A 22,544-nucleotide genomic window follows, 5' to 3' on the forward strand; every position below is an offset into this window, starting at 1 on the left:
GAGAGAAATGGAGAGAGGAGGGAAAGACAGAGGGGGGAGAGAAAGATGGACACCTGCAGACCTGCTTCACCGCCTGTGAAGCGACTCCCCTGCGACGACGCCGTGTGCACTTAACCAGCTGCGCTACCACCCGACTCCCTCAAATTATCTTTTGAAATGATTGAATTATTTGTTTTCTTGGGTGTGATTCTTTTTGAAATATTTTAATGTACCCTTTAAAAATAAACCCAGTGACTCAGACATGATGATACCACTACCAGGTCTCCCTGTGTAAAAGTTCTCATACTTTTAGCTACAGCGAGAGGGGGCGGGGAGAGAAGGAGGGGGAGAGAGAAAAGACAGACAGAAGATGAGAGGCAACCAGCATGGCTCTGGCACCCATGGAATACTGTGGTATTGTCTGAGATGTTCCTGTCTCCTGGAGCAGCCTAAGCCCAGGGACTCCTGCCTGACAAAATTCTCATTTCACTGGACAAGTGATGTCACAGTCATGTGACTTCTTTTTCGTTTTAATAAGACGCAAACATGTTATTTATGGGGGAGAAGAAGTGAGGGAAACCAGAGCATCTTTCTGTGAAATTCAGTGTTTGGGATTGGACCCTGGGCCTCAGCTCTACAAGGCACAAGCTCTCACAGCTGAACAACATCTCTTAGTTACAGTACTGTTTTGCTTTTGGTATATTTGCCGACTATTCTTCACAGTTTTGTTTATTTATTATTATTTTTTAAAGCAAAAGTTAAAAGGAAATGCAATGCATATTTAAAAGCAAACAATTATATACTGCATGTTATTCCAGATCATATTGGAAATATTTACAAATACTAACTCACTTAGTTTTCAAATTCTATTCATTCATTCATTCATTCATTCATTCATTCCCTTTTGTTGCCCTTGTTGTTTTATTGTTGTAGTTATTATTGTTGTTGTTCTTTATGTCGTCGTTGTTGGATAGGACAGAGAGAAATGGAGAGAGGAGGGGAAGACAGAGAGGGGGAGAGAAAGACAGACACCTGGAGACCTGCTTCACCGCCTGTGAAGCTTTTCCCCTGCAGGTGGGGACTGAGGGATTGAACCCAGGTCCTTTTGCATTGTAACACTTGGGTTCACTTAGGTCTGGTGCTGCCCAGTCCTTGACAGCTTAATTTTTTGTCAAACCCTGTTAAATCACTGCTAAAAAGGAGGAGAAAAGAAAGATAATAATTGAGCTTTTTGGATGAGGTAATTTCATCATGGATTTCATGAGTACAAAAATGACCATTTTAAAAAATATTTGTGGATATTAATATTCAGTAAAACAGAGAAACTGTGAGATATTTTATTGAATTTACATTGACCTTCTGAAACATTTCTCCCTTTCCTTCAAAACTATTCTAGCTATCCCCAAGCCTTACATTTTATATGCTGTTTAGCAATACTCCTTTACAGAGTGTATATATACTATTATTTTCCAGTAAAAGGGGAGATTAATATTTTCTGTTTTGTTAGTGACTTAATAGTTCTATAAAAGATTATATCATAGTGGGTTTAGGTCCACACCACACCCACTCCAAAAGTTCTGTGTCCCTATGCTCTAATGATAACCATCATAGATCTTTCAAAGTCTCAGAGCAGGTTGGCTAATTTTTTTCCTTTGTAAGTTAATGTCCTTCAATGATCTATATTCCACATATAACTGGAACCATCTCTTAAGTTGTCTTTCACCTACTTTGCTAAACAAAATTGCCTCAACGTCCATTCATATTTTTTCCGAGATGACACAACAGCAGTTTTTTAAAAATATATATATAGTGTAAATTATCTCTGTTTTTTGGTTGTGTAAAATGTAGCTGTGAACATGGGGGCAGGAGCATGTCCCACTGAATTAATGTTTTCATCTATTTTGGGTAAATGCCTATGAGTGATAATGCTACATCATATGGTATTTCTATTTCTTAATTTAAAAAATATATATTTTTAGTGGGAGTTGGGCAGTTGTGAAAGCTTGGTAGAGCTTAGGGGAGCTCTCCCATCCTTGGATGGAGGTCTGGAAAGAAACCCCACTTGTTAGCCTCTCTTCTTATAGAGGTGAGCCAAGAGGGAAAAGTCTCCCAGACTCAGTTTCTCCTTGTTAGTCTCTCAAGCTCACAGAAAGCCTACTGCCTCTCACACTTAGTTTCTACCTGCTAAGAGGCCACATGGCTGCCTGCTTTAGGGTTCACGCAAAGTTCACACATCCACTTCACCTTTCAATCACAAAAGAGAATACACTCTATTATAGACCCCTAACACCAGATAGTGAAACCCCAAAATCTTATTTCCTTGTGCCCTTTGATATCTATGATTTACATCAGGTTTTGTTTTTTCTTTTCTCTACCTCACCTTACTGGTTTAACCCCTATGCTTCTCTCAAATGCCTTTGGATAATTAAAGTGCCTGAATCATGGAGACTAATTGTTTTGACCTTTATGTATTGCATCAATTCTTGTCATACCAGCCCCCTACCATAGGGGCAAGCTGACCGTTAAGAAACCTGTAATTTCTGATATATTTGAAAAATGTTCTTTGTTTAACTCTCTATATAAACCTGTACCCATCCCCAAGTAAACGAGTGTCTCTACCAAAATACTCCCCAAGTCCTCCTCTCTGATTTGCTGGGCCCTGAGAGCTGGTGAGGGAGGATCATTGGCTTGCCCCCTGGCTGAATCCCCTCCACAGGAGTGCCAGCAGGTGGTAGCTCACCGGTTAAGCGCACATGGTACAAAGCAAAAGGACCCAGCTAAGGATCCCAGGTAGAGCCCCCCGGCTCCCCACCTGCAGCAAGGGAGTCGCTTCACAAGTGGTGAAGCAAGTCTGCAGGTGTCTGACCTTCTCTCTCCCTCTCTGTCTTCCTCTCCTCTCTCCATTTATCTCTGTCCTATCCAACAATGATGACATCAATAACAACAACAATAATAACTACAACAATAAAACAAGGGCAACAAAAGAGAATAAATAAATAATTTTTTGTTCAGGTAAATTACACTTTATTGAATATAAATAAATAAATTTTTAAAATTTATTTTTAGTTATTTATTGGATAGAAACAGCAAGAAATTGAGAGTGGGGGGGATAGAAAGAGAGAGAGACACCTGCAGCACTGCTTCGTCACTTATGAAACATTCTCCCTGCAGGTGGGGACCAGAAGCTTGAACCTGTGTTCTTGTGCACTGTAATGTGTGCACTTAACTAGGTGTACTACCACCTGCCCCCTGGTATTTCCATTTTTAGTTAAGGAGTTTCTGTAATATTTTTTATAGTGACTGTATCAGTTTACGTTCCTGTCAGCAGTGTAACAGTCTCTTTTTTCTCCACCATGTCATCAACATCTGTCATTTCCTGTTGTTTGCATAGGCCGTTCTCACTGTGTGAGCTGTGATCTGAGTGTGGTTTTAATTTGCATTTATCTAAGGATAATGAACATAGTCCTCTTATGTCAGCAGGCTGTGCATATCTATTCTTCAGAAAACTGGCTATTCATAAAGTTGGCTCACTTTCTTCAGGGTTTGTTTGTTTGCTTGTTATTTGAGTTGTGCAAGTTCTTTACAGATGTCTGATGTCCATCACTTGTCAAATGTGTATCTTCGGGGTCGGGTGGTAGCGCAGCGGGTTAAGCACACGTGGTGCAAAGCGCAGGGACCAGTGTAAGGATCCCAGTTTGAGCCCCCAGCTCCCCACTTGAAGGGGAGTCGCTTCACAGGCAGTGAAGCAGGTCTGCAGGTGTCTGTCATTCTCTCCCCCTCTCTGTCTTCCCCTCATCTCTCCATTTCTCTCTGTCCTGTCTAACAACAACAGCATCAATAACAACGATAATAATAACCACAACAATGGTAAAACAACCAGGGTAACAAAAGGGGAAAAAATGGTCTCCAGGAGCAGTGGATTCATGGTGCAGGCACCGAGCCCCAGCAATAACCCTGGAGGCAAAAAAAAAAAAAGTTTATCTTCTTTCAGTAACCTGGTGGCCCATTTATCCTTGTGGAGTTTACTTTCAGTGTTTAGAAGCTTTCTAATTTGATGTCCCATTTATTTAATCTTACTTTAGGTTCACTTGCCCATGTGGTTGTGTTTCCAGATACATTTTTAAAAGATATTTATTTATTTATTTATTATTTATTTATTGTTGCCCTTGTTTTGCTGTTGTAGTTATTGTCATCATTGTTGGATAGACCAGAGAGAAATGGAGAGAAGAGTGGAAGACAGAGAGGGAGTGAGAAAGACACATTTGCACACCTGCTTCACCGACTGTGAAGTGACTCCCCTGCAAGGAAAGAGCCCCAGGCTCCAACTGAGATCCTCACGCTGGTCCTTCCTTGTGCTCAGCGCCATGTGCGCTTAGCCCACTGTGCCTGACTCCCCCACCAGATACTTTTTATTTCTCAAAGTGTTTCACCAATATTTCCATTTATGGATTTTATTTTTTAAATATTTGTATTTATTATTGGATAGGTACAATGAGACACTGAGAGGGGAGGGGGAAGGTAGAGAAGAAAGAGATAGAGAGACACTTGCAGCCCTGCTTCTCCACGCGTGGAGCCCACTTGTACCAGCTGCTTGAACTTGGGTCCTTGAGCACTGTGATGTGTGTGCTTAATCAGGTGAGCCACTGACTGGCCCCTTATTTATGGATCTTCAGAGCTTCAGGGTCAAAAATAATACTACCCAGGTCCTTGATCCCTTTTGATTTTATTTTACTGTATGTTGTTAAATGGTGTCCTAGTTTCATTTTTCTAGATGTGACTGTCCACTTTTACTCGCACTGTCTGTTGAAGAAGCTTTCTTTCCCATATTGAACAGTTCTGGCTTCTTTATCACAGATACATTCCCACATATGTGTGAGTTTTTTTCTGAACTAAAAATATGAATATATATATATTACAGATCCATCTCAGGTTCCATTAAGTCCCGAGATCAGGTGACATCAAGTGTGTTCAGGGGCATATGGCCGTCAACTCCACTAGCATCCTATTAAAGACTGGTTTTGGGGTCAGGTAGTGGCCTGCCTGGTTGAGTGCACATGTTATAATGCATAAGGACTCAGGTTCAAGCCCCCAGTCCTCACCAGAAGGGAGAAAGCTTTGTGAGTGGTGAAGCAGGGCTGCAGGTGCCCCTCCGTCTCTCTCCCTCTCTCTCTCCCTCCTCTCTCTCAATTTATGGCTGTCTCTATCCAATACATAAATAAAGATAATAATAATAATGACTGGTGTGGTTTGTTTTTGATACAACCATTGCCTCTTGGTTAATAATCCTTTTTCTTACTGAGCATTGAACCTTTCTTATTAGTAACAAAATGGTGACAAAGATGGTCATCACAGTCCTGTTTATACTAATGGGAAAATTTAAAAGCCCAAGCCCATCAAACTTCCAAATATAGAATGTTAGATAAAATATAACAAACTTTTTAAATTTATTTTTTAATTTCTTTTTACTACTGATACTTTTATTTTTATTTTTTAAATTTTATTTATAAAAAGGAAACACTGACAAAACCATAGGATAAGAGGGGTACAACTCCACACAATTCCCACCACCAGAACTCCGTATCCCACCTTCTCCCTTGATAGCTTTCCTGTTCTTTATCATTCTGGGGGTATGGACCCAGGGTCAAAATGGGCCCCAGATCACATCAAATTGATGGGGTTTACAGTAAACAATATTTATACACCGTTCTCATATTTGGGAGCTACTATTAGTCATTTTAACACTAACTCCCACACTTTCAAGACTCCAAGAATAGTTTCACACCCGTACATTGTGTATTTACGTCTTTATACAACTAACACGTGTGCCTTTCCGTCAAGCACCACAGCTCTCACAGAGTCCAGAAGATAACATGGTTGACTGACGTTGCTTCCAAGTTCTTTCTTTCTTCTCTCTCCCTCTCTCTCTCTCTCTCTCTCTCTCTCTCTTTCTCTCTCTAGTTATTTATATTCCACTTATGAGCTACACCTTCTGGCAGTTGTCTTTCACCACTTGTAAAATTCTTCTTAAGGGTGAATTCTATATAAATATTCTCTCTCCCAATATATCTTCCGTGTTTATAGAAATACTTTTTTTTTTTTAGTGCCTTCCATTAATAAGTAGACCTTAGTGCTTGAAAATCGATTCTGTGATCATGCTTAGTGACATAAGAGGTTGGAGCCAACTAATGAATGGTTTCACCCACATGTGGAATCGAGAGAACTCATACAAACAATAAAAACACAGAAGCAAGCAAACCAAACGGTTTTGAAGACTTGTGAAACCTGTTACGGTCATCTTTGGGAGACCGGGGAAGGGGAAGATACAGAACTATAGTGGTAGGTGCAGTGCAGGACTGTGAATCGTAATCTTAACATGTTGTAACTGGCGAACCATCACAAACAGATGCAAAAGAAAGTTGCTTAGGAGAGCATCTTGTTATATGGTAGTTGAGTCTTTAGAATCCCAAATCTGTGTAAGCCATCTGACCGCATGGAGGATCGCATTTAAACAGGCATCTAGTGGTCTGCAGACGAAAGACTTAAGGGGATGTCATACAGCGATGCCAATTTTCACCTCTGTGATTTGAATTAAAACCGACTCTCTTGTTTTCTTTGCCTCTCTAGTCAGTACGCTTCGGGCAGTAATTTACCACCCAGTGCTGAGCAGAAGAAGGGGAAATTCCCAATCTGGCCGGAATGGAGCGAAGCTGACATCAACGCAGAGAAGTGGGATGGAGGCAAGAGTGGTAAAGAGAAGGACAAGACGGGGAAAAGTCCTGTTCTTGTAAGTGGGCTCTCCTTTCACTTCGCCCACAGTTTTATGAGGAAACGGTATTTGTCACACGTGAACAGACTCATTATTTCCTGCCATCTCTATTCAAAAGTGGAACTTTGTGTTGTCTACCTGATCTTTCAAGACTTGATCCTGAGTTTTGGTGGTGAATCACATTTTGATAAAAAGAGATGTCGTCTAATAGGAGGGAGGACTCAGGTCGTTGTCTGAGGAGATGGTGTCAGACATAGTTAGAAAGAGGACTAGAAAGCTGGGTCAGAGAAGAGAGTAGCTCCCAAATATGGAGAAAGTATATAAATAATATTCACTGTAAACTCCATCTGTCTGATCTGGGGCCCACAGTCAGTGCAGGGGCCTGCACAGTCTCTGTGTCCCTGTAGGTCTGAGCTCACACTCTGTGGTCACAGCTGGGAACATTCCAAGCTGCACTCATTTCAGGACCCATCTTCCTTGGGTAGTAGGTAAAGTGTGCTGTCCTCTTATCCTATAGTCTTGTCAGCATTTCCATTTTATAAATAAAAAATAAAAAAAAGAAGAAGTCAAAGTTGTGTACAGTGGAACCTGATGTTGGACAGGTCAGTAAGTAGACTTGGGACAGAGTTGAGAAGCAGAAATTTAGACACTGGTAAAAAAAAAAAATGAGAGACCCAATAGATCTGTAGGGGTTTTTAGCCGAACATAACAGAAAGGGTAATTAAAAATATTGCTATGACATAAACATGGAATTCCTCTGAATACGTGGACAAAGCTCTTACTACTCTGTACTGACCTGAGACTATGTTTACGTGATGATGTTTCTGGATCGGAACTGAGGATAGGATTTCCACAGTTTCAAGTTACATGATTTTAGAAACATATGCCTATTTAAAATCTTGCTTTGGAGGGGGGCATAGAGGTGGTTCAGTGGGTAGAGCACATGCCTTAACATGAGTCAGAGCCTGGGTTTGATCCCAAGTCCCACAAGAGCACACATTGGGCAGAAGTGAATTTCAGGGATGATAGAGTGGTCCTTCCTCTCACTCTTTCATCTTTCTCTCTCAAGATAAAAACTAAAAAAAAAAAAAAAAAAGTCTAGAAGGCTTCTCAGTGCAAGGCCTTGGGTTTAGGTCCAGGAGTGTCTAAACATAATTGCTCAATTAAAAATAGGTTAAATCTTTGTTCTAGTCTCTAAAGACTCTATTGTTGAGGATAGAGACTTACATTGTGTTTTATTTTATTTATTTAAAAAATTATCTTTATTTTTATTGGATAGAGACAGCCAGAAGTTGAGAGGGGAGGCAGAGATAGATAGGGAGAGACAGAGAGACACCTGCAGCTCTGTTTTGCCTCTTGTATAGCTTTCCCTCTACAGGTGGGGACTGGGGGCTCAAACCCGGGTCCTTGCACACAATAATGTGTGCACTCAACCAGGTGCGCCACCACCTGGCCTCACATTGTGTTTTAAATGACCTTTAGACTGTACTTTTAGGGGGCCGGGCAGTGGTGCACCCAGATAAGAGCACACAGTACTATGTGCAGGGACCTGTGTAAGGATCCAGGTTCAAGCCCCATGTTCCCCACCTGCAGTGGGGGTGCTTCACAAGCAAAGAAGCAGGTCTGCAGGAGTCTTTCCCTCCCTCTCTCTCTCTCTCTCTCTCTCTCTCTCTCCCTCCCTTTTACCCTCTCAAGTTGCGCGGTCTTATCGAATAAAATGATGGGGGAGGGTGGATTATACTTTTCGTGATTATTTCTATAACCCCTTAAACATGACCTTCTCATTCGGTGCAGCAAGATATTTCATATATATCTGTATACCCAAATGCATACACACATATATGTATATGATGCAAAGTCATTTTCAGCTTGTGGTAGCGGGTAATTTGAGTTCTAGTGGTCTTAGTTGCGTCGAGTTCACTGGACTGGTACTTATAAGCATTTGCATTTTGTTCACAAGAGGCAGAATCATAAACCGAAAGGCTTCCATCTGTAACAAATTTGCTGAGGTTGTTAGTGCTGAAACCATTTCCTGTGAGTGATTGGTGAGGGAATGCTTCAGATGGCTCCTTGCTACTTTTTCCTTTTTCCTTTTTTTTTTTTTTTTTAACAGCACTTCGAAACATAAAGGGATTATGTGTGAATTAACATGTGGGGATAAATTGTGCAGAGTCTTAGTCGAGCAGCTGAACTCTTGAAAAATTCTCCACAGGAATTACACTATTGTGTGGGGAGACAGCAGGGAGGAGTAGAACTGGCAGTCTCTGACAGAAATAGTAGATAGGACATTTTAGGGACTTTAGCTTCTACGTATGCTTTTATCAGATGACTGAAGAAATATTACTAACTTACTCTGGTGAGATTTAATTATCCTTACCTGCCCCCCCCCCAACAAATTTTTAAACGGTATTTCTTGTAAAGACCATCTCCTGTTTTCTGGGAACATTTATGTATGTATTTATTTATTTAATGATTTCATAATGATTAACAAGACTGTAGGATAAGAAGGGTACAATTCCATACAATTCCCACCACCGGAGTTCTGTATCCCACCGCCTATATTGGAAGCTTCTCTATTCTTGATCCCTCTGGAAGTATGGACCAAAATTCTTTAGGGACCAAAATTCTTTATGGAATGCAGACAGTGGGAGGTCTGGTTTCTGTAATTGCTTCTCTGCTGGGCATGGATGTTGACAGATTGATCCATAGTCTATTTCTATCTTTCCCTAATGGGGCAGAGTTCTGGAGAGGTGACGTTCTGGGGCACATTGGTGATGCTGTCTGCTTAGGGAACTCCGGATGGTGTCATGGTAGCATCTGCAACTTGGTGGCTGAAAGGTGGTAGGATATAACGCAGGACAAAATGTTTAATAATCAGGAACCTAAAGCTAGGAATAGAACAGACGGAACTATGGGTCTTCATGTGGGAAGAAGCTAGGAAGTCTATTTCAGGTACATTCCAAGAGGCCCATGACTTCAGTAATTTTTGCCTGAGCCCGACAGCTAACATGCAGGTGAGCTGAAATTATTGTCTGGGAGAACGGTGTCAGAGCTGAGAATAGGACTAGAAAGTAGGATCAGGGCAGACAGTAGCTTTGAAATATGAGAAAGTATATACATACTGTTAACTGTAAACCCCACCAATCTGACCCAGGACCCATATCTATTCACAATCTAGCACAGGAGCCTGTCTGAACTGTGAGTCCATGGTCATAGTTAGGAACATGCTAGGCTGCGCTCATTTCAGAACCAGTTTCTGGCAACTTTTCTGTTGTAATCACTTGATGCTGGGCTAGCTTTGCCGGTGGGAGACAGACGACCAGGGACTCATGGCTGAGCTGGGCAGCAGTATCTCTTTATTCATGTGGAATGTAGCACAATCTAAGCTAAGCTAAACTATATATAATTACAATCCTGTCCTTATATATATATACTTGCCAAGTTGGAAACAGGATGTGACGTAGAGAGGGTGGAGCGAAAAGAGACTGGTGGAAATCAGGGTGTGACAAGGAGAGGGGGTGGAGCCAAAAGACATCATGAAGAAATGGGGATTAAACCAATGTCCTGGAGGCAGGGTGGTGCTTAGTTAACAGTGGTTATGTAAACAGAATACAGTGTTAAGCAGGGGGGATTAAACCAATGAAACAGAAGGGGTTTTAGAAGCAGAATTAGAAGCATACCAACAATACCTGAGATTTCTTTAACTGAGTGATTGCTAGCATTTGAGAATGTCCATGTGGAAATGACTATTTTCTCCAGAGTTTACCTATAGACCTTTAACTAGGGTTTCAAAATTAAAGAATTAATTGTATATTCCTGGGTGTTTAATATAGAGAAATAGACATTGATGTTCACACAAATATCTGTAACCAGTTCATAAATGTCCATCAGTCAGAACAGGCCATAGTGCCATGGGTTAAGCAGACATAGTGCGAAGCCCAAGGACCAACATAAAGATCTGGTTTCATGCCCCCGGCTCCCCACCTGCAGGGGAGTCCCTTCAGAGGCGGTGAAGTAGGTCTGCAGGTGTCTATCTTTCTCTTGCCCTCTCTGTCTCCTCTCCTCTCTCAATTTCTCTCTGTCCTATTCAACAACAACAAAAGCAGTAACAAAAATAACAACAAGGGCAATAAAAATGGGAAAAAAATGGCTGCCAGGAGTAGTGGATTTGTAGTACAGGCACTGAGCCCCAGTGGTAACTGAGGGGCAAAAAAAAAAAGTCCATCATCATCTTGTTAGTATTAGTCATATACCAGACATGTGCCACACCCTTCAATGGGCATGTGGCAGAGAAACATATCTATCACAGAATACAGCAGCAGTGAATAAGAAGCTATTTGCTATATGTCATAATTTGAATGTATTAAGTCTCTTAGGCACTGGATTGAGGGAGAAAACATTCCAAACTCTTATATACATTTTGCATACATTTAAAAAAATTAAATATAGTATTGTTTCTATCAGTGTTTTCCAATTACTTCATAAATTAGCCCCGACAACATAGATATGATGCAATTGCTGTTTTATTGATCAAATGTGCATGCTCAATTTTTATTAGGACTAAAACCTTAATAAAAATCATACATAGAACAAAAATTCAATATGATTTTGTATAGCATTTTTTTGAAGATCCTGAAGGAAAAATTGAATTGCCACCATCACTGAAAATTTATTCCTGGAAACGTCCACATGAATTTCTCATGAGTCGGGTAAGAGATGTTTTTTTACTATTAGGCGAATCCCTGTCAGCTATTAGGATATGATAGCCTATTTCTTAAAATATTCCTTTAAAATAATTCAGACATTTTTTCTTGTGATTCATAAGGATGAGTAGTCATTTCTTAAATTTAATTAAGAAATACATGTTTATTGGCATAGTTGACTATTTCTTGTATCGGTTTCCAGTAAACTGAAATTTCTTTAGCATCTAAATCTCTCTCCTTTACTCTGTAATGCCAAGTCATCATCTGCAACTTTACAAGAAGCTAGTCTTTACTTTCTGATTGTTTTTTTTTTTCCTTCTGCTTCTTAGCAGGAACTTGGGAAATGGGAAAGTCTGTTTAGTCTTTCTTAGCATCGATTTTCCAGCTCAAGAGATTTTCACTTGGATCTCTATGTTTCTGAGATTGTTGGGGCATTTTCCAAGGGCAACCTCTATTTTAGACCCCGTGTTCAGCCATTTGAGTCATCTTGAATGGGGCATTACCAAGAAACCTTCATTTTAAAGAGCATTAACATACATTACAACTTGAGGCCTACTGAGGCATCTTCCAAATAGCTATGCTAGTTTGAATATATTTGGTGTTTGTAAGAGTTTATTACCAATTCCTTTTTTCCCCCTTCCTTAAATATTCTACTGGTTTCTTTTAATGCCTAAGAACTCGTAGTCTAACTTAGCTTCTAAGTATCTAGAAACTAATTTGAAGGAAGCTGACTCTATACATATGAGGTCCATTTGAATCTCTTTCCTCACAAAGTGATTTTATTCCCAGTTTAGCCTTTGCATGCACTGCTCTCAATACAAGAAAAAAAATATCTAATTTTTTAAAATTCTGTTACTAGTATAGAAAATCAGAAAACCTGAAATTAAAAAATATTTAGTAAACCATCTCTGACCACTAAAGTAGTTATGGATTGATTAACTCCCAGCCATTTTAAATAAATTATAAGTCAATCATGCTTCGAGAGTACTTATGTTAACATTGCATAAAGAATATAAATTTTACAGTGTTAGAAGTACTAAATATTACTGTATTGCTAGTGATATTCAGTCTGGTTTCATTATGAAAAAGAAAAAAAGCTTGAATTGTGTGCAAATAATGGACATCAGTTCCACGGAGTGGGAGTTTTGTAATTTGAGTAAGAAAGACATAAACCATCTCTTTCTCTAGGCGATGCATCTCTGAGATACACTTGTGCTAAGAATAAATTTATTTTATTTTTTAAATTTTTAAAAATATTTATTTATTTATTCCATTTTGTTGCCCTTGTTGTTTTTATTATTATAGTTATTATTATTGTTGTCTTCGTTGTTGGTTAGGACAGAGAGAAATGGAGAGAGGAGGGGAAGACAGAGAGGGGGAGAGAAAGACAGACACCTGCAGACCTGCTTCACCGTTTGTGAAGCGACTCCCCTGCAGGTGGGGAGCCAGGGCTCGAACTGGGATCCTTATAGGGTCCTTGCACTTTGCGCAACCTGCTATGCTATAGCCGGACTCCCAAGAATAAATTTATTAACTGTAAGTTATTGTAGTGATTAAATATATATTTTATCACAATGCTCCTATCCATTTCAGTGACTTTATATCTCTACCCTGTTTTTTCTTGATCCACTGAGTTGTAGTCATGGGCCATAACAGTCAGAACTGAAACTTCGTTAAATAGAAAATATTTAGGGTGTGTTTTTTTATTTCAGTTTCAGTGTCTAACTCCACAGCCCTGGATGCATTTTACCTGCCATATGGACAGGCACACAGTTATCTAGACAGATATTTTGCAAAACAATAATGACCCTCCCTCTCTGTGAGATTTACCCTATTCTGTTACATTCCACATATATTCATACATAGTCCTAATATACTTTACTGATCTAAGAAGAAAAACCTATATACATGCCAATTAAATAGTTATAATAAAATTATTTTTTAAGAAAATCAATAAGGTTTAATGTTGGAAATGATTTTAAAAAGCTAGCACATTTAATATTTTCACACAAAATGTAGATTTTTTTCTAGCTGCCAGATATTAAGTCAGCTTCAGGTTTAATTTGAGTGGTGAATTTAAATTTCAAATCACATAAACTCTCAGTTTGTATGTGTATGCATGATGTTATTTTGCATCTCATATCTTAAAACGCCATATATATATATATATATATATATATATATATTTTTTTTTTTTTTAATTGCCACCAGTGCTATTGCCCCAGAACTCAGTGCCTGCACTTAGAATCCACCATTCCAGGCAGCTTCATTTTTATTTTTATTGGATAGGACAGAGAGAAATTTAGAAGGAAGGGGGAGGTAAAGAGGGAGGAAGAGAGAGAGAGAGACACCCACAGACCTGCTTCACTGCTCATGAACTCGAACCCTGGTCCTTGTGTATGGTAATGCAGCATTCAGTTGGGTGCACCACTGCCCACCCCTCACTTTATTTATACATTTTTAAATATTACATTTTCAGACATTAATGTGACGAAATTAGTGTCACCTACCGTTCTCTTTGGGCCATCACATGGAATAATGAGTTTATTTTTACATTTCTTTTAAATCTTACGATTATGAGAAATGAAATCAGATTTGTCCCCACTACGTCACATGAAACATTATAATGTTAAGCTCTCTTCGGCCCCTTAAAGAATAATATCTCTTGGTATTTTAAAATTTCAGACTCCAGTAGTGGTGAAAAACGAGACCGCCTTTGATTTGTTTTCGGAAAACGAACATATACTGTGCAGCGAGGTAAGTATGGAAGAAGGAATTAAATCTCATTGCAAAACACCTATGGATTTGTTCAAATAATTCCTCAGTCAATTTTACTTCTCACTTTCTGACCTTTAAGTTTTGATCTAACTGAGAAGTTTTGTACGCCAGATCATCAACGAGGAAGAGGATCCTCTGTGATTGCGTTTTGCGTGCAAACATTGGGGAAATAGTCCTACTGGCACTGCTTGTAACTCTTTTCTCCTGCTCAGGATCCCAAGGCAGTTGGATTTACACAGTCTGGGCATTTCTTCTATAGACCTGAGTGCCTAGACTAGACTGTGCATTGTGTCCAAGAATGGGGGCTTGCAGTGTTAACTTGCTAATATGGGGACATCATGAGGTTCAAGTCCTCTCCAGCATTTTATCTAAACATGTAATCAGCACAAGCCTGCTCTTCCTTGTGGTAGAACATCTCCCATTTTCCTCCCACTTCTCCACGCAGGTGAATTTCACCCACTGAAATTAACTTGTTCCACTAAGAGAGAGTAGTTGAACCGAGAATTTTCCTAAATGATTTTTCTCCTGAAACTCAGCCAGAGAAGTTACTACTGATTCATTTACTTTGTCTCCCCAAGCTTTTACATATCAATGGGTAACAAAATCAAAACATTGCAGGGCCAGGTGGTGGCACACCTGGTTAAGCGCTCACATTACGGTATACAGGGACCCAGGTTCAAGCCCCCCAGCCCCACCTGCAGGGCGAAAGCTTCATGAGTGGTGAAGCAGGGCTGCAGGTGTCTCTCTGTTTCTCTCTCTCTTGCTGTCTCCCACTTCCCCTTTACATTGTTCTTTGTTCCATCAAACAAACTGAAGTTAAAAAAATAAATTAAAAAAAGGAAAAGATCTGCTTTTACCAAGGATGCAATAATCAGGGTAGATTCACCTCTGTATTGTTTAACATTTGTCTGGAATATGCTTACTTTATGAATCCTAAACACACATCCACATTAATTTTTCTTCTCTCAAGAATAGAAGAAACATATAAAATATTCCCCAGGGCAGTGAGATAATTCACCCAGTAAAATTTAAGCCTTGACAGACAGAAACAAGGGCTTGAACGCTGAATTCTCAGGACCACACAGCCACTATGCGAGACTCTGGGAAACCCTACGAATGGCAGAGAACTGCCGTGACTTCTCATGTCTCTTGATGTCTGTCCATCAGTCCTTTCTCTTTCTAAAGTAGACGAAGGAGAAAATCTGCCCAAAAATGTCTTCCAGGCAGTGGCTTTGTACATATATGAGGCCTCCACAGTCAATAAGAAGCAATTCTACAAGTTCTCTATAGCTAGGAGGTGATTTGATTCACACACACCCCCCAAATTTAACCACAATTTGAGAAAATGACTAGAAAACTCCAATTCAGAGCAACACTGGTCTTTAGAAATCCTTCTCAAGTACTTAATTCCCATTCAAGTCCCAGCCGTTCAATACGCGATGAATATTTTAGAAAAACCCAACAAACGCTGAGGTAATCCTTGCTTTGGTGAGCATCGATTTTCACCAGAGACTTCTTCTTACTGTTTCTATTTCTCAGGACAATATTGAAAAAAAGGGAAGTAGAATATACACATTCACAGATAAAACCAGCAATTTAGAAAGGCCAGAATGACTTGTTGGAGATTAGATGAAGCTCAAGGTTCCTGAAATCCTGGTCTCTGTTCCTGCCCTGAAGCTGAATGTCCTCTGTGCCATGTTACCTGCTGAAAACTCAGCAACTGGGGTTTCACTTACAACATTTCTGTGCTACAGAGCAAAATACCAGATATGACAACTTGGGTTATATTGAATGTATGGGGAATTTTAATTCTCTTTTTTTTTTCATTTTTAGTTTTTATGTATTTACTGGATAGAGACAGAGAGAAATTGAGAAGAGAGGGGAAAACAGACACATGCAGCCCTGCTTCACCGCTCGTGAAGTTTTTCCCCTGCATGTGGGGACCAGCGGCTTGAAACTGGTTAACACTGTAATGTGTGCATTTAACCAGGGTCACCACCGCCTGGCCCCTGTAATTTAAATTCTCTCACATCTCATGTTTAGTTTAATTTGTCTTATTGACAAAAAAAATCATTTTCATTCAAAAAAAAGATCATTTCATTCTTTTTTAATATTTATTTATTCCCTTTTATTACCCTTGTTGTTTTGTATTGTTGTAGGATAGGACAGAGAGAAATGGAGAGAGGAGGAGAAGACAGAGAGGGGGAGAGAAAGATAGACTCCTGCAGACCTGCTTCACCTGCCTGTGAAGCGACTCTCCTGCAGGTGGGGAGCTAGGGGCTCGAACCTGGATCCTTATGCATGTCTTTGCACTTTGTGCCACCTGCGCTTAACCTGCTGCGCTACCGCCCAACTCCCCATTTCATTCTTAATATTGCCCAGTCTTCAGAGATTAGTTCATTTGTTTATAAACAGCTAATTTCGAAATAATAAAATCATTGCTCTCTGAAGCACTCAGCCTCCCTCTCATGGGTGTAGGTATCTCTCTTTCTCTCTCTCTCCCCGCCCCCCTCTCTTTCTCTCTCTCTCTCTCTCTCTCTCTCTCACACACACACACACACACACACACACACACAGTTGAAAAGAGGTTAAACATCAAATGGAGGTCAGTGTCAAATCACTGACATTTAATTCAGGAAATATAGGTTTTAGTCAAATATGGACTTAATGTTTGCTTTTTTTAAACTTGTGCTTGACTATATTTTTGAAAATAAAGAATTATGAGTTTATTCTGCAGGGCAGAAATCAAAATGTAGGCTTTATTATGTGAAATTCAACGTTACAATTATAAGTAGATGTTTGGCTGACTTTCTATCTGTAACATTACCAAGAACTAAAAAAATAAGACTATTTTTTTTTGTCTTTAGCTGATGAGATGGATTATCAGTGAGATCTATGCAGTATGGAAGATTTTCAACGGGGGTGTGTTGAATAATTACTTTAAAACAAATTCAGGGGAGCTTCCTCCACTCATCTGGAAGCCCTGGGAACACATATACTCTCTGTGCAAGGCTGTGAAAGGTCACATGCCCCTATTCAATAACTATGGAAAATATGTTGTGAAACTTCACTGGATGGTAAGTTCACAGTTACATGCATTAAAACCCATGTTTCAGGAGTTGGGCGTAGCACAGCGGTTAAGCGCAAGTGGCACAAAGCACAACGGCCAGCATAAGGATCCTGGTTCAAGCCCCCGGATCCCCACGTGCGGGGGAGTCGCTTCACAAGTGGTAAAGCAGGTCTGCAGGTGTCTGTCTTTCTCTCCCCCCTCTCTGTCTTCCCCTCCTCTCTCCATTTCTCTCTGTCCTATCCAACAATGACATCAATAACAACAATACAAAAAACAACAAAAGCAACAAAAGGGAATAAATAAAATAAAATAAACCCCATATTTCTTTTTAAATTTTTATTTATTCATGTATGTATTTATTAGATAGGCAGAGAGAAATTGAGAGGGGGGAAGGGGAAGATAGAGAGGGAGAGAGGCAGAGAGAGACACCTGCAACCCTGCTTCACCACTCATGAAGCTTTTGCCCTGCAGGTGGGGACGAGGGGCTTGAACCTGGGTCCCTGTGCACTGTAATGTGTGTGTTTAACCAGGTGCACCACCACCTGCCCTGCCCCCCATGTTTCTTTCATATAGAAATACATTTACCTTGTATGTGGTTACCTAGGCTTATACAAAATAACTCATTTTATGTAGAATATCATTGTATAGCTACTATTTTCCATTTGTATTTTTTTGCATTTTATTGACTTAGAATTGGTTTACAATATTATAAAAAGTATTGGTATAGTTTTATATATGTGTGTGTATCAAATATATATATATATCTACCACTAAAGTCCTAGAACCATCCCACCAAAGAGACCCTTGATTTTGGGTTAATGGGAAACATAGTAGTTTCTTCTGTGATATTAGACCCATGTCTGAACCGCAGAGGGTTGAGACCTTAGCTATTCAGGCAGCAGAAACTAGACTCTCTCTGCTTACTTCCTTTCTCTGTGATGTCTTATTCTTCGAATGGGGTGAGGCTGGGGGTGGGCAAGAGGGAATATTTGAGTGTGACCTAGACATTACTGCTGCCGAGGTACCTGATGTCATCAGTTTGTTTGTTTGTTTTGTTTTGTCTTGATCTTGAGAGTTGCTTTTTGTTTCAACAAATCTAACCCTAGCAGAGCATGGCTTTTACATCTGGCTGACATAAAAGCAAATGTGATGTGCTTTCTGATCCATCTTCCTACTCTGTGCCTTTTAATGAATGAAGCCAGCTCATTGACATTTATTACTATTACACGTGTAAGCTGTTTTAATGTCATGATTCTCAACTTTTAGAGTGTTCTGATACTTGGCGTGTTTTTGGTGATGCTATTGTTTCTAGGAGGCCTTTTAGAACTCTTTGCAGTGCAGGCTTGGTGACAGTTGATGCTTCCAGCTGTTGCTTGTCTGAGAAAGATTTTTACCCCTCCACCTCCTCTGAATAACACTCTAGCAGGACACAATAGTCCTGTCTGAAAGCCCTTCTTGTTGCGTGCTGTATACTCTCTGGGCTTCTTGAATCTTTATGTCCTTTTTGTTGTTTAGAGTGGGGGAAGTTTTCTTCTGGGGAAGATGCTGGTCTGATGAGGCTTTCCTAAGTTCCCGAAGGACCTTTTCCCCCCCAGTTCTCTAGTACAGTGCTATGGGACAAGTCTAAGTTGAAAGGGAGTCTACCTGGTGGCGTCTATGGACAGACCAGTTAGCCTGGCAGCTTCCCCAGGACTATCTGCAGTTGAGACAGTCAGGGAGTGTCACAGTCATCCTTACTGTGTTCTGACAAAAGATGTGTTCTCTGGGAAGTTCAGTTCTGCAATCTACCCAGATGGTGTCCCTCCGCATGGGGGTGGGGGTGGGGGTGGGGGTGGGAATCTGTCTCTGTTCCTGCTTCCTGAATTAAGCCTCCTCTGGGCCAGCTGGGCCTGGGGGTGCAGTGGGAGACTCTCAGCTCACCTTGTCTTTGTCCTTCCCAGCACCCTTTTGTTAATTCACCAAGGGGTTATTATTTTACATCATGACTTCTGTATTTTTAAAAAAATTTATTCATTAAAAAAAAGGAGACATTAACAAAACCTTAGGATAGGAAGGGGTACAACTCCACACAATTCCCACCACCCAATCTCCATATCCCACCCCCTCCCCTGATAGCTTTCTCATTCTCTATCCCTCTGGGAGTATGGACCCAGGGTCATTGTGGGTCACAGAAGGTAGAAGGTCTGGCTTCTGTCATTGCTTCCCCGCTGAACATGGGTGTTGACTGGATTTCTCTTTTTGTCTCCTTTGTAGTTTCTCTCCTACTGGCTTGGAAACCCCACTTCTGTTCAGAGATGCCAGGATCTGAAGAGATTTCTTTTTTTTTAATTTCTTTATTGGGGGGATTAATGGTTTAAAGTCAACAGTAAAATACAATAGTTTGTATATCCATAACATTTCCCGGTTTTCCATATAACATGGAGGAGGTTTCTTGAGGAGAGTCAGCCTAGGTGGTCTTCAAGCAGCCTCTTGCTTCCCAAAGCTTGCTTACCTGTGATGACTTTCCCAGAGCAAAATGATCTGCTTTCCTTTCTGATCCTATAGCATACTAAACATATATATATATATATATATATATATATATATATATATATATATATATATATATTTGTTTGGTTATATTTTACATTTGCTTTCCTTGACTACTGCATATGAAGTTATATATGTGTCATGCCTATCTTTGGCATCACGACACTTGTAGCACAGTACCCATATCATTGCTGAAAACGCGTAAAAGGAATGAATCTGGATTAAGATTTTGCAAGCTAGAAAAGACTATTCACAAATGTCAATGCTATCATTTGCTTCAGACTTTTAGTTATAAACTATTGTGAACAGAGGTAAATTACAGGATTTATTTATTTCATGTTAGAAATAGTAAAATTAGAAATACTAGTAGTTTCTTTGTTGGAGTTTAAAATCACTGAACCTATCATAATAAGCACAATTTTAAAAAGTGATATTTAGAGAATTTGCATTATCCCTATATTGAGGTAATTATGTTTCAAGTTATGCATGGGTTTTATTTCTTCTATGTCAAGCAATAGTAACAATTGCATTATATAAGATGGGTACTCAAACATGTGAAAGTCCATTGTTGATGTCAGCATAGATGTGTTATAATTATACTATATAAAATAATAGGCTAAGATTCTCAGTACGACAAACCATTATATTGTCTTCAGCTGTAGGAAGCTAAAATAAAACTACAAATCAGTCAACAGTGATGTCAATAGTGTATACTAATGATACAAATAACTAATACAATCACTGATTATATATTCTTTTCTAATTGACAGGGTTGCTGGAGAAAAATAACCATTGATGACTGCATGCCTTTTGATGAAGATAACAACCTTTTGCTCCCAGCTACAACCTATGAATTTGAACTCTGGCCAATGCTTTTGTCTAAAGCTATCATTAAGCTGGCAAATGTTGAGTATGTAGGCTCTGGAATTAATCTTATACAAAAACATCAGCAACAATAAAAAATACAGTAGCAGCATTGTGCACCTATATTTGTCACTTATTTAAAAATTGCTTTTCAAACAGTACCAACTTTCCAATATTAAAAAATGAATATTTCAAAACAATTGACTTGAAGTATTGGATTAGACAAAAATGTCCTCCTGGACAATTACTCAACAATTATTTTTTATCTAATGCTCTCTCACTATAAACGGAAAAATTAATTATATCTACTGGAATACAGCTAACATGTTTGGTCATATATATGCAATGATTCCTAATCCATTTTGAAAATTTGAGAGCTGAGGAGAAAACTTACCATCCTAAGACCCCAGATATTATCTCTGGTAGCACATAGGCCAATATGAGAAGCATTCTGACCCACCCCTCATACACATATAAATAAATTTTTAAACAATTGTGGAAAGTCTAACTCTCTGGCAAGATAGTAATGCAGTCTTCAACTTTTAAGATACTTTTGAACATTTCTTTTTAATGCATTCCTGAAGAAAATCACTCAACATTTTTTCACTGATCACGTGAAATCTATTTAACACATAGGCAACAAATGTAAGGCATTTATGCAAATTTCTATTTTTCACGAAAGAGCTGTCATCATCCTGACTCTAGCTAGGATAAAACATGTAGGTGACTGACTTGCAAATTCCTGTCAGCTTGGTATCATGACTCTATTGAATATTTTTTTTATTGAGGGGCTAATACCTTACAATGCCGTCACTGTACTTGAGTATAATCTCACTGTGCACCAAAGCCCTCAAAATTCACTTTGTTCTCTACACCCCCATCCTCATTTATTAGGCCCCACTTATAAGTGAGATCTTTTGGGATTTGTTCTTCTCTTGAACAAATCCCTTCCTATTTACCGACTTGAGTTTGGCATCTTTCCCGTGCCTACAGCGTACAGCAGAACATACCCACATGCAGTAGCAGAGAATGGTTAGTCCTTTGCTCAAACCTCAGCAGCCTCCTCTTCTATAAATGTACCAAATCTGTTAGAATATATAATAGGTATAAAATGTCAGTCTTCTTTATTCTCAACTTCATTTCCCTCTACCACCATTATATAACAAAGCACTGACTCCCACTCCCATCCTCCCCATCACTCTTTTTTCTTTTCTTACCAACATTCAGTTTTCAACTGGGAATTTATTTTACCCTGCTTTCAACCCTTTAATTCTTTTTAAATCTCAGCACACACTCTTTTTGGTAGCCAAATACTAGTTAGTATTCATAGTGGTGATGACTATGTTCATTTAGAAAGAAATGATCACTTCTCATATATGTAAGTCTCAGACCATAATTAAATTTCTAAGAACAAGGACTGGAAACCCAATGAAGCGTTCAGTGTGTGACCTCAATAGCTGGAATGGCATTTGTCTTTCTCAAAGTGGTAGCACAGTAGAATTTTATAGCAGCGTGAGTAATAGAAATGTTATTAATTTAGTATATCAAACAGCTTGAAAATAAAGCACCAGACTAATTTTAATACATTTCTTAGATCTTTTGGAAATCTGCCTCTAGGGTACGATTCATGTGTCTTTGTGTTTTCCCTGCGATTTTATACTCTGTAGTGTTTAGGGTAGGCTTTATACTTCTGCATTAAAAATAATACATAACAGTCACTTCAACATCACTCTGAGAGAATCAAAAACATTAATTCTATGAGACTTGCATAGTTAAGTCACTATCCCAATAGATATTTCTCATCTTTGAGATATAAACACATACAAGTTTATTATCTGTAAAGAAGAAACCAAAT

General features: G+C 39.3%; 1 protein-coding gene across 6 annotated transcripts in view; it reads left to right on the plus strand.

Moving 5' to 3' along the window:
* Nucleotides 1–22,544, plus strand: part of ADGB (androglobin) — a 152,147-nt gene that overhangs the window by 21,200 nt on the left and 108,403 nt on the right. For 5 of the 6 annotated variants that reach the window (XM_060188709.1, XM_060188711.1, XM_060188706.1 and 2 more), the window contains exons 2-6: nt 6,604–6,763; nt 11,362–11,454; nt 14,134–14,205; nt 17,094–17,303; nt 20,596–20,735. In XM_060188709.1, the coding sequence (XP_060044692.1) occupies nt 6,604–6,763; nt 11,362–11,454; nt 14,134–14,205; nt 17,094–17,303; nt 20,596–20,735 (675 nt within the window). The remainder of the gene's footprint in view (nt 1–6,603; nt 6,764–11,361; nt 11,455–14,133; nt 14,206–17,093; nt 17,304–20,595; nt 20,736–22,544) is intronic. The other variant, XM_060188710.1, reaches the window with a different exon arrangement.

Source organism: Erinaceus europaeus, chromosome 4 (genome assembly GCF_950295315.1).
Source record: "Erinaceus europaeus chromosome 4, mEriEur2.1, whole genome shotgun sequence".
Classification (NCBI taxonomy): domain Eukaryota; kingdom Metazoa; phylum Chordata; class Mammalia; order Eulipotyphla; family Erinaceidae; genus Erinaceus; species Erinaceus europaeus.